Source organism: Cetorhinus maximus, chromosome 1 (genome assembly GCF_964194155.1).
Source record: "Cetorhinus maximus chromosome 1, sCetMax3.hap1.1, whole genome shotgun sequence".
Taxonomy (NCBI): domain Eukaryota; kingdom Metazoa; phylum Chordata; class Chondrichthyes; order Lamniformes; family Cetorhinidae; genus Cetorhinus; species Cetorhinus maximus.
In genome coordinates, this window is record NC_135879.1 from 249,307,901 (window position 1) to 249,320,970 (window position 13,070).

Genomic DNA, 13,070 nt, shown 5'->3' on the forward strand with positions numbered 1-13,070 from the left:
CTCTCCTAATTGCTTTCTTAAGCTCCACCTTGCACTCTCTGTACTCCACTAATGCCTCTGCTGATTTGCTTCCCTTGTACCTGCTAAAAGCCTCTCTTTTCCTTCTCATCATATCCTGAATATCTCTGGTCATCCATGGTTCTCTGGGCTTGTTACTCTTTCCTACCACCCAAGAAGAAACATGCTGAGCCTGTACCCTCCTCATTTCCTTTTTGAATGTCCCCCACTGCTCCTCTGTAGATTTCCCCACAAGTCGCTGTTCCCAGTCTACCTTGGCCAGATCCAGCCTTATTTTACTAAAATCTGCTCTCACCCAATCCAAAACATTTTTTTGCAACTTGTATATTTCTTTGTCCATAACAAACTTAAACTTTACCATGTTGTGGACGCTATCGCTAAAATGCTCGCCCACCACCACCTCAGCCACCTGTCCGGCTTCATTCCCCAGAATTAGGTCCAGCAATGCACCATCCCTTGTTGGACCCTCTACATATTGACCTAAAAAGTTCTCCTGTACACATTTCAAGAAATCCACTCCATCCAAGCCATTAACACTTTGTCTATCCCAATTAATGTTGGGAAAGTTGAAATCACCTAATATAATTACCCTATTGTTATTGGTTTTACACATCTCACCTACTGATGTCTCTTTTCTAACTGCCAACATTTTCAGTTGGAATTCACTTTCTCTCTTTATCTTTCCTCCTTCTCCATGTTTACAATTTCTAATTCCTTTTTAAAAACCATTTCTCTGTTCTTTGCTTCTAATTCAAGCATTTTCAGTTGCTTTGCTTGTTGAAATTCTATTTTCTTCATTTGTAACTGAAGTCTCACTACATCCAGCTGTGACTCACTAGTGTCAGGTTTCACTTACAACTGTAGATGCTGTGCTATACCTATAACTACATCTGATTTCCTAGCCCCCACTGGTAACCCCAATTGTAACTTATCCACCAACTCTGTTAACTTACCTTTCGTTACTTTCTCCAACCCAATCAGAGTTATCTCTTCTAGTCCCAGAGTAGACTTAGCAATCGGCAATGCCATCTTGCCATCTTCCACTTCTAAAATGCCTCACCAACTCCTGGATTCAAAGTGCCTCTTGTGCTCGTAAACTTAAGATTCACCAATTCCTAACCAATTGAGGAATTAGAAATATAATTGATCCCAGACAAGCCCCCAATTGTTATTACCGATACAGCTGGTAAAGTGGAGTTATTTAAAAACCCCAGAGTGAAACTTTAAACAACTGTCATAGCTTATAATTTTTAGTTTTATGTTTGAGATGTGACTCTAAATTCAGGAATCAGACCATCAGTTCTCAAGGTTTTACATTAAACTAATTGAAATATTTTATTAATTTACACAGGTTAAATTATATATACACATGGCTACAAATTACTACTATCACAACTTTTAACAGATTCTCAAACTAATCTCCGTTAAAGCAACAGCAACCCATAGACTTAACCAAACACCAGGCAAAGCATTTTCACCTTACAAATTCAAAATGAGGTTCTTTTCACTGTGGAACCAGTTGGAGGTTTGCAGCTGCCTTTTGATCTTAATTTGCCTCTGCCCTGCACACCCGAAAACTACTGAAGTTATACCTACCACCACTGATTAAATTCAAATTCTCATTGTCTCACTGGTCACTTTGAACTTTACCTTTTAACAATGAAAGCCCATTCATTGTACCAATTGTATTAGTAATAGAAACATATTGCTTGGTAGCCTGAATGTTCTATTCAAAAAATTCAAATGCACACTATCTCTCTTCCATATCAAAACTAGTCCCCATCAAAACACCCAGACTAGCTGGCTTTAATCCACGTACAGACTAAACCCCTATTTTAAAAGAAAATTATTTACCAAAATATTGAATACATTAATAGCTTCATAACAGGCATTATGTGGAGTGTGAGGGTAAGTGTGAAGAGTGTGGGGAATCATGTGGAGGGTAAATGCAAGGGGCGTGGGGAACATGTGGAGGGTGAGTGTGAGGGGTGTTGAGGATCATCTGGAAGGTGTGTGAGGAATGCGGGGGCTGATGGAGGGTGAGTGTGAGGAGTGTGGGATGTCATTTGGAGGGTGAGTGTAAGGAGTGTGAGGGGATCATGTGGAGGATGAATTTGAGGAGTGTGGGTGACCATGTGGAGGGTGAGGGGATCATGTCAAGGGTGAGTGTAAATAGTGTAGGGAATCATGTGGGTGATCAGTCAGGAGCAGAGGGTGAGTGTGAGGAGTGGAGGGGATCATGTGGAGGGTGAATGGAAGTAGTGTGGGGATGTCATGTGAATGGTGAGTGTGAGGAGTGTGGGTGATCTTTTGGAGAGTGAGCGTGAGGGGATCATTTCGAGGGTGAGAGTAAGGAACGTGGGGGATCACGTGGAGGGTGACAGTGAGGAGTGTGGAGAATCATGTGAAGGGTGATTGTGAGGGGATCAGCTGGAGGATGAGTGTAAGGAAGGTGGGGAATGAAGTGGAGGGTGCATGCGAGTAGTGTGGGTGATCAGATGGAGGGTCACTGTTTGGTTTGTTCATGTTGAGGGTGACTGTAAGGATTGTGAGGAATCATGTGGAGGGTGCATGTGAGGAGTATGGGGATCATCTGTAGGATGAGTGTGAGGAATGTGGGGCATTCTGTGGAGGGTGAGTGTGAGTAGTAGGTGGTGATATTGTGGAGGGTGATATTGTGTGTGTGTGAGTGGTGTGTGGTGATATTGTGGAGGGTGAGTGAGGACCACAGGTGGGCATGTGGAGAGTGATTTTGAGAAGTGTGGTGGATCATGTGGAGGGTGTGTGAGAGGATCATGTCGAGGGTGAGTGTTAGGAGTGTGGGGAATCATGGGATGGGTGAGTATGAGGAGAGTGGGGGATCATGTGGAGGGTGAGTGTGAGGAGTGTAGAGAATTATGTGGGGATGAGTGTGAGGAGTTGTGGGGGTTCATGTGGAGGTTGAGTGTGAGGAGTGTGGAGGATCAGTGGAGGGCAGGTGGGATCACAGGGAGTCTGGGTAGACCTGTTTGACTCACTGAAACATCACCAATCATTTGTTTTCCTTTCAGTATCAGAATCTGGGGAGTAATAAAGATACTGTAGTGAAGCGATTGCTTAACATTGCCAACACAGTGGACTTGGTGAGTATGAAGACTGTGTTCACAATGTTCCTTTCTCGTCCATATCTCTGTTCATGACTTTCCTGCTACCAGCCGGGTCAGAATGAAAATGACATTCAGTGCAGAATTGGGGTCACTCACAATGCTTGAAATGCCTGGAATCAGATTTGGCCACTCACTGACTCACAGCCCAAAATTACTGAGACCCCCATAGAAGCATAAATTGCATAATTGCCTTGACCCAGATCCCATGCATCCATCTTGCTAAAGAAAGTGGAAGTGGAGATAATGGAATAGCTTGTTATAATCTTCTATTCTTCCATCGATATGGGGAAGTTGCCACAGGCAAATGAGACAGCTTTATTCAAGAAAAGATGTATGGACAATCCAATTACTACAGTTTAATATTAGGGGTAGGTAAAGTTTTGCAAAAAATGATTATGGCCAAAATTAATCAACAGATACTTGGAGAGGTTTGAGTTAATTAAGGAGAGGCAACACAGATTTGTGAAAGGCAGACGACTAATCTAATTGAATTCTTTGATGAAGTAACTGAGAAAGTTGATGAAGGTCAACTGTCATCTACGTGATTGGAAAATGTTATCTATATGAATTTTAAGAAAGTGTTTGACAAATTACCACCTAAAAGGCTGTTTAACAAAGTTAAGGCTTATGGATTAGGAGGCTCAATGTCAGCTTGGATGGAAAATTGTTTGTTTATTCATTCACGGGATGTGGGCTTCGCTGGCTGGGCCAGCATTTATTGGCCATCCCTAGTTGCCCTTGAGAAGGTGGTGGTGAGCTGCCATCTTAAACCACTGCAGTCCATGTGGTGCAGGTACACCCACAGTGCTGTTAGGAAGGGAGTTCCAGGATTTTGACCCAGCGACAGTGAAGGAACGGTGATATATTTCCAAGTCAGGATGGTGAGTGACTTGGAGGGGAACTTCCAGGAGGTGGTGTTCCCATCTATCTGCTGCCCTTCTCCGTCTAGATGGTAGAGGTCGTGGGTTTGGACGGTGCTGTCCAAGGAGCCTTGGTGAATCCCTGCAGTGCATCTTGTAGATGGTACACACTGCTGCTACTGTGCGTCAGTGGTGGAGGGAGTGAATGTTTGTGAATGTGGTGCCAATCAAGCGGATGCTTTGTTCTGGATGGTGTCAAGCTTCTTGAGTGTTGTGGGAGCTGCACTCATCCAAGCAAGTGAGGAGTATTCCATCACACTCCTGACTTGTGCCTTGTAGATGGTGGACAGGCTTTGGGGAGTCAGGAGGTGAGTTACTCATAGGGATAGAAAACAACTAGTCATGGTAAATGGTTGTTTTTTTCAGACTGGAGGACGGTAGTCAGTGGCTTTCCCCAAGGATCAGTGCTAGGACCGCTGCTCTGAGAGCTATATATAAATGACTTGGATATTGGAATACAAAGCAAAATCTCAATGCTTGCTGATGATATCAAACTTGAATGTTGGTGAATGAGATACCAATCAACTGTAACGGGACATAGATAGGTGAGCAGAATGGGCAGACAATTGAGAGATGGAATGTAATACAGTGAAGTGTGAGGTGATGCACTTCGGCAGAAGTGAGAGTGAGTCATGAGTGACAGCCCTTATCATCAATGCAGCATTTCAACGAGTGTGGCATCAAGGAGCCCTAGCAAAACTAGAGTCAATGGGAACCGGCTGAACACTCTCCACTGGTTGGAGTTATACCCAGCACAAAGGAAGATGGTTGTGGTTGTTGGAGTTCAGTCATCTCAGTCTCAGGGCATCACTGCAGGAGTTCCTCAGGGTAGTGTCCTCGGCCCAACCATCTTCAGCTGCTTCATCGATGACCTTCCTTCCATCATAAGGTCAGAAGTGGGGATGTTCACTGATGCGTATATAATGTTCAGCACCATTCACAATTCCTCAGGTACTGAAGCAGTCCATGTTCAAATGCAGCAAGACCTGGACAGTGTCCAGGCTTGGGCTGAAAAGTCACAAGTAACATTCGCACAACACAAGTGCCAGGCAATGATCATCTTCAACATGAGAGAATCTAACCCTCACCCCTCGAAATTCTGTGGCATTACCATTGCTGAATCCCCCCACTTTCAACATCCTGTGAGTTAGCAGGAACTGAACTGGAACAGCCATATCAACACTATGTCTACAAGAGCAGGTCAGAGGCTGGGAATTCTAGAGAGAGTAACTCATCTCCTGATTCCCCAAAGCCTTTCCACCATCTACAAGGCACAAGTCAGGAGTGTGATGGAATACTCCCCACTTGCCTGGATGAGTGCAGCCTCAACAATACTCAAGAAGCTCCACACCATCCAGGGCAGAGCAGCCCGCTTGTTTAGCAGCCCATCCATCACCTTAAACATCCACCATCAGCACACAGCGGCAAGATGCACTGCAGAAACTCACCAAGACTCCTTCAATAGCACCTTCCAAACCCATGACCTCTATCACCTAGGAGGACAATGGCAGCAGATGCATGGGAACAGCACTAGCTACAAATTCCCCTCCAAGCCAAACACCATCCTGACTTGGAACCATATAACCGTTCCTTCACTGTCGGTGAGTCAAAAGCTTGGGACTCCCTCCCTAACAGCACTGTGGGTGCACCTACACCACATGGACTGCAGTGGTTCAAGAAGGCAGCTCACCTTTTCAAGGGCAATTTGGAATGGGCAATAAAATGCTGGCCTGGCCAGTGAGGGCCATGTCCCATGAAAGAATGAAAAAAGAGATAATGATGGGCAATGTTGATTTAATGTGCACAGATAGAAAGGGATCAAAGGATATGGGGAGAAAGCGGGAACAGGCTATTGAGTTGGATGATCAGCCATGATCATAATGAATGGCGGAGCAGGCTCGAAGGGCTGAATAGCCTACTCCTGCTCCTAGTTTCTATGTTTCTTTGTTTCTATGGCTGATCATCCAACTCAATAGCCTGCTCCCGCTTTCTCCCCATATCCTTTGATCCCTTTCGCCCCAAGAGCTATATCTAACTCCTTCTTGAAAACATACAATGTTTTGGCCTCAACTACTTTCTGTGGTAGCAAATTCCACACACTCACCACTCTCTGGGTGAAGAAATTTCTCCTCATCTCAGTCCTAAATGGTCTAGCCCGTATCCTCAGACTGTGACCCCTGGTTCTGGATTCCTCCACCATCGGGAACATCATTCCTGCATCTACCCTGTCTAGTCCTGTTAGAATTTTATAGGTTTCTATGAGATCCCCCCTCATTCTTCTGAACTCCAGCGAATATAATCCTAACCGACTCAATCTCTCCTCATATGTCAGTCCCGCCATCCCAGGAATCAGTCTGGTAAACCTTTGCTGCATTCCCTCTATAGCAAGTACATCCTTCCTCAGATAAGGAGACCAAAACTGCACACAATATTCCAGGTGTGGTCTCACCAAGGCCCTGTATAATTGCAGCAAGACATCCCTGCTCCTGTACTCGAATCCTCTCACCATGAAGGCCAACATACCATTTGCCTTCTTTACCGCCTGTTGCACCTGCATGCTTACCTTCAGCGACTGGTGTACAAGGACACCCAAGTCTCGTTGCACATTCCCCTCTCTCAATTTATAGCCATTCAGATAATAATCTGCCTCCCTGTTTTTGCTACCAAAGTGGATAAGCTCACATTTATCCACATTATATTGCATCTGCCATGCATTTGCCCACTCACTCAGCTTGTCCAAATCACACTGAAGCATCTCTGCATCCTCCTCACAGCTCACCCTCCCACCCAGCTTTGTGTCATCTGCAAATTTGGAGATATTACATTTAATTTCCTCATCTAAATCATTAATATATATTGTGAATAACTGGGGTCCCAGCACTGATAATTGCGGTACCCCATTAGTCACTGCCTGCCATTCGGAAAAAGACCCGTTTATTCCTACTCTTTGTTTCCTGTCTGCCAACCAGTTTTCTATCCATCTCAATACACTACCCCCAATCCCATGTGCTTTAATTGTACATGCTAATCTCTTATGTGGGACTTTATCGAAAGTCTTCTGAAAGTCCAAATAAACCACATCCACTGGCTCCCCCTCGTCAACTCTACTAGTTACATCCTCGAAAAATTCCAGTAGATTTGTCAAGCATGATTTACCTTTCGTAAATCCATGCTGATTCTGTCCGATTCTGCCACTGTGAGACTTGGCTGAGAGTCATTGAACTGGAAGCCGAGCTACGGACACTGCAATGCATCTGGGAGGGGGAAAGTCACCCAGACACTTTGTACCAGGAAACAATCAGGATAGGTTCTTCTGATTTGGTCCGTGGTCAGGGACAGGAGGGTGTGAACGTGAATGAAGCAGGCAAGGGGATCCAGAAGGTAGAAATGTAGGAGTCTCATCCCTTGCAATCGTCCAACAGTTTTGAGGGTTCTTGCAGCTTGTATAGGTGACAGTAGTGTTTACAAGTTGCGTAAGCCAACTGACCATGGTACAAGAAGCCATTTAAGCTGGGGGTTTTAACTGGGATGTTGCGGTAGTAAGGGACAGTACAGTTAGGGAGATAGACACAGTTCTCTGCAGCCGAGGGTGAGAGTCCAGGAGGCTGTGGTGCCTGCCTAGTGCCAGGTTTTGGGACATCTGCTTTGGCCTGGAGAGAAACTTGCAGTGGGAGGGGAAGGACCCAGTTGTCATGGACCAAATAGGTTCCAACAAGTAGGAAAGAGGTTCTGCTGAGGAAGTATGAGCAGCTGGAGGCTAAATTAAAAAGCAGAACCTCAAAGGTAATGAACTCTGGATTACTACTGTTCTGATCACAGCCGGTGTTCACGGTATCACAGCATCTTTAAGGAGCAGAGGGAGGACATTCAGCCCATCGAGTCTGCACTGGCTCTCTGAAAGAGCATTCCACCTAGTCCCATTCCCCTGCCTTATCCCCGTAACCTTGCACATTCTCTCTTTTCAGGTAGCAATCCAATTCCCTTTTGAATACCTCAATCGAACCTGCCTCCACCACCCTTTCAGGAAGCTTGTTTCAGACTCCAACCACCCGCTGGGTGAAAAAAATTTTCCTCACATCACCTTTACTCCTTTTGCCAAATATTTTGAAACTGTGCCTTCTAGTTCCTGATGTTCTCTTGAGTGGGAACAGTTTCTCACTATTTACCCTGTCCATACCTCTCAGGATCTTGAATACCTCGACCAAGTCTCCTCTCAGCTTTCTTCTCTCCAAGTAAAACAGTCCCAACCTCTCCAATGTATCCTCATAACTACAGTTCTTCATCCCAGGAATCATTCTTGTGAATCTCCTCTGTACCCTCTCCAAAACCTTCAAATCCTTCCTCAAGTATGGCGTCCAGAACTGGACACAGTACTCCAGAGGAGTCCCAACTAGTGTCTTGTACAAGGTAGTTGGTAGTTGTAGGGGATTCTATAATTAGGGGAATTGATAGCATCCTTTGTAAGCAGGATCGAGAGTCCCACATGGTATGTTGCCTGCCCGGTGCCAGGGTGAGGGACATCTCTGACCGGCTTCAAAGGATATTGGAGAGAGAGGGGGAGGTTCCAGTTGTTGTGAACCACGTCGGGACAAATAACATAGGTAAGACTAGGAAAGAGGACCTGTTTGGGGATTATCAGGAACTAAGAACTAAATTAAAGAACAGGTCGTCAATGGTTATAATCTCCGGATTACTACCCAAGCCACGTGCGAATTGGCATAGGGATGCGAGAATAAGGGAAGTAAACACGTGGCTAAAGGAGTGGTGCGGGAAAGAGGGGTTACATTTCGTGGGGCACTGGCATCAGTATTGGAACAGGAGGGATCTGTACCGTTGGGATGATCTCCACCTGAACCGATCTGGGACCAATGTTCTAGCGAAAAGGGTAAATAGGGTGGTCAACAGGACTTTTAACTAGAAAGTGGGGGGTGGAGGGAAGGGTAAAACTCCAAAAAGTCTGACTAATGGGATACAAAGCAGCAGGTTAGCATGTGGGGGGGTGGATTCAACTTCGTGGAAAATTATGAAAAAACTGAAAAGGAGAGCCCAGGAGAGGCTATTAAAGTCTCCAAAACACAAAATAGGACAGAGTGTTTGGAAAGGGCTAGGAATCTAACTTCAAGCACATTAGATAAAGGGACGACAATGAGAAAGGGGACGGGAAATACAGGACTGAAGGTGTTGTATCTGAATGCACGCAGTATACGAAATAAGGTAAATTAGCTTGTGGTGCAGATTGAATTTGGCAGGTATGATGTGGTGGGCATCACGGAGACATGGCTGCAAGGGCATCAGGACTGGGAGCTAAATATCCAAGGATATAAATCCTATCGAAAAGATAGGCAGGTTGGCAGAGGGGGTGGGGTTGCTTTGTTTGTAAGAAATTAAATTGAATCGATAGCAAGAAATGACGTAGGGTCAGATGATGTAGAATCTGTGTGGGTAGAGTTGAGGAACCACAAAGGTAAAAAAAACCATAATGGGAGTTATGTACAGGCCTCCGAACAGTAGTCAGGATGTGGGGCACAAGATACACCAGGAGATAGAAAAGGCGTGTAAGAGAGGCAAGGTTACAGTGATCATGGGGGATTTCAATATGCAGGTAGACTGGGAAAATCAGGTTGGTAGTGGATCCCAAGAAAAGGAATTTGTGGAATGTCTACGAGATGGCTTTTTGGAGCAGCTTGTGATGGAGACCACTAGGGAACAGGCAAGTCTAGATTTAGTGATGTGTAATGAGGCAGATTTGACAAGGGAGCTTAAGGTGAAGGAGCCCTTAGGAGGAAGTGACCATAATATGATAGAATTTACCCTGCAATTTGAGAGGAAAAAGCTGGAATCAGATGTAATGATATTACAGTTGAATAAAGGCAACTACAGAGGCATGAGGGAGGAGTTGGCCAGAATTGACTGGGAGATGAGCCTAGCAGGAAAGACAGTGGAACAGCAATGGCAGGAGTTTCTGGGAGTAATTTGGAAGACACAGCAAAAATTCATCCCTAGGAAGAAGAAGCATACTAAAGGGAGGACAAGGTAACCATGGCTGACAAGGGAAGTCAGGGACAGCATAAAAGCTAAAGAGAAAGCATACAATGTGGTGAAGACCAGTGGAAAACCAGGGGATTGGGAAGCCTACAAAGACCAACAGAGGACAACTAAAAAAGAAATAAGGAGGGAGAAGATTAAACTAGCCAGTAATATAAAAGAAGATTGCAAGAGTTTTTTTAGATATACAAAGGGTAAGAGAGAGGAAAAAGAGGACATTGGGCCACTGGAAAATGGCGCTGGAGAAGTAGTAGTGGGGAACAAAGAAATGGCGAAGGAACTGAATAGGTACTTTGTGTCAGTCTTCACAGTGGAAGACACGAGTGACATCCCCAAAGCACAAGAGAGTCGGGGAGCAGAGGTGAATATGGTGGCCATTACCAAGGAGAAGGTGCTAGGAAAACTGAAAGGTCTGAAGGTGGATAAATCACCTAGACCAGATGGATTACACCCCAGAGTTCTGAAGGAGATAGCTGAAGAGATAGTGGAGGCGTTAATGGTGATCTTTCAGGAATCAGTCGAGTCAGGGAGGGTCCCAGAGGACTGGAAAATTGCTAATGTAACCCCCCTGTTTTGGGCCTTTGACAAGGTGCCGCACAGGAGGCTGCTCAGTAAGATAAGAGCCCATGGTGTTAGAGGCAAGGTACTAGCATGGATAGAAGATTGGCTGTCTGGCAGGAGGCAGAGAGTGGGGATAAGGGGTTCCTTCTCAGGATGGCAGCCGGTGACTAGTGAAGTTCCGCAGGGGTCAGTATTGGGACCACAACTTTTCACTTTATACATTAATGATCTAGATGAAGGAACTGAGGGCATCCTGGCTAAGTTTGCAGATGATACAAAGATAGGTGGAGGGACAGGTAGTATTGAGGAGGCGGGGAGGCTGCAGAAGGATTTGGACAGGTTAGGAGAATGGGCAAAGAAATGGCAGATGGAATACAACGTGGGGAAGTGTGAGGTCATGCACTTTGGTAGGAAGAATAGAGGCATAGACTATTTTCTAAATTGGGAGAGAATTCAGAAATCTGGAGTGCAAAGGGACTTGGGAGTCCTAGTCCAGGACTCTCTGAAGGTTAACTTGCAGGTTGAGTCGGTAGTTAGGAAGGCAAATGCAATGTTGGCATTTATTTCAAGAGGACTAGAATATAAAAGCAGGGATGTGCTGCTGTGGCTTTATAAGGCTCTGGTCAGACCACATTTAGAATATTGTGAGCAAATTTGGGCCCCGTATCTCAGGAAGGATGTTCTGGCCCTGGAGAGAGTCCAGAGGAGGTTCACGAGAACGATCCCAGGAATGAAAGGCTTAACTAATGAGGAAAATTTGAGGACTCTGAGTCTATACTCGATGGAGTTTAGAAGGATGAGGGGGGATCTGATTGAAACTTACAGAATACTGAAAGGCCTGGATAGAGTGGACGTGGGGTAGATGTTTCCGTTAGTAGGAGAGACTAGGACCTGAGGGCACAGCCTCAGAGTAAAGGGAAGACTTGTTAGAACAGAGATGAGGCGAAACTTCTTTAGCCAGAGAGTGGTGAATCTATGGAATTCATTGCCACAGAAGGCTGTGGAGGCCAGGTCATTGAGTGTATTTAAGACCGAGATAGATAGGTTCTTGATTGGTATGGGGATCAAAGGTTACGGGGAGACGGCGGGAGAATGGGGTTGAGAAACTTATCAGGGATGATTGAATGGCGGAGCAGACTCGATGGGCCGAATGGCCTAATTTCTGCTCCAATGTCCTTTGGTTTTATGGTTAACATGACCTCCATACTCTTGTACTCAATGCCACTATTAATAAAGCTTAAGGTACTGAATGCTTTATTCACTGTTCTCTCATCATCCCTGCCATCTTCAATGACCTATGGTATTAATTGCTATTCAGATGAAATCCCAGAATGAAACTTGGCTCACAGGCCACAACCTTTTTTTTTGTATTCTAATAACGAGAAGATGATGGAGCAATCCCAGCATTTAGAGGTCCAGTAACACTTTTGAGTTTTTAAAAATTATAAGTAAAAGTTTTTTTAACAAAAATAAAAGAAAACTTAAGCACACAAGATTACAGTTACACAATTAAGGTCTTGCAAAACATTCCCCTAAAATTTTCCACTTGGTCAAACCCACAACTAAACACTTTCCACCCAACACACCTTTATAGGTAATTAATTATGGAATCCAGTATTATCACACAAGGCAGACTGCTGTAGCTTCAATAAAGGAGTACCACATGACCTGTACCCTTTCCACTTCGCTATGGAATTTACTTTGGAATGAAACTGCTTGCTGCAGCTCAAGGCTTCTCAGCAGCTCAAACAGCTCCAGCCATCTCCAGCTTAATAGCTCGACAGCTATCCAGCTCAATAGTTAAAAACACAGCTATCCATAGTAACTCTAATATACCTTTTTCCCCTTTCATGACAGTCCTATTGTTCTCACACCCCTTTGAAGCTCAAATCCTTCCAAATATAAGACCTTTCATGCTTCCATCTTGTCTTTGCTTTTGGGTCAATAAAAATATAATACCCCGCTACCATTTACCTCTGGATTCCTGCAAGATGCAAGAGTTTTCCTTCTTACCTCTGATTCCCCTTTGAAATTCAAACAACCTCTCAATTCATCTAAAATTGCAAATATTAGATCTAACCAATTTACTTGTACCTCAAACTTAACATCTTAATCTTTTCATATTTCCTAACACCCAAACAGAATCACAGAATTGTAATGACACAGAAGGAGGCCATTCAGCCCATTGTGTCTACAATGGTTCTCCAAATGAGCATTAAAACCTAGTGCCATTGCCCTGCCTTTTCCTTGTATGCATGGACATTGTTTTGATTCAAATAATCATCTAATGCCCCCTTAGATGCCTGACTCCTATTAACTCTGTCTAGCTTAATTTAATCACATTCACAGGCACAGACACCCAGCCAGAATAACACAATAT

At 44.6% G+C, this 13,070-nt stretch overlaps 1 protein-coding gene across 1 annotated transcript in view; it reads left to right on the forward strand.

Annotated features, from left to right (window-relative positions):
- Positions 1 to 13,070, forward strand: part of LOC144680358 (disintegrin and metalloproteinase domain-containing protein 12-like) — a 972,827-nt gene that overhangs the window by 670,591 nt on the left and 289,166 nt on the right. The window contains exon 8 of the mRNA XM_078541354.1: positions 3,069 to 3,140. Within this exon, the coding sequence (XP_078397480.1) occupies positions 3,069 to 3,140 (72 nt within the window). The remainder of the gene's footprint in view (positions 1 to 3,068; positions 3,141 to 13,070) is intronic.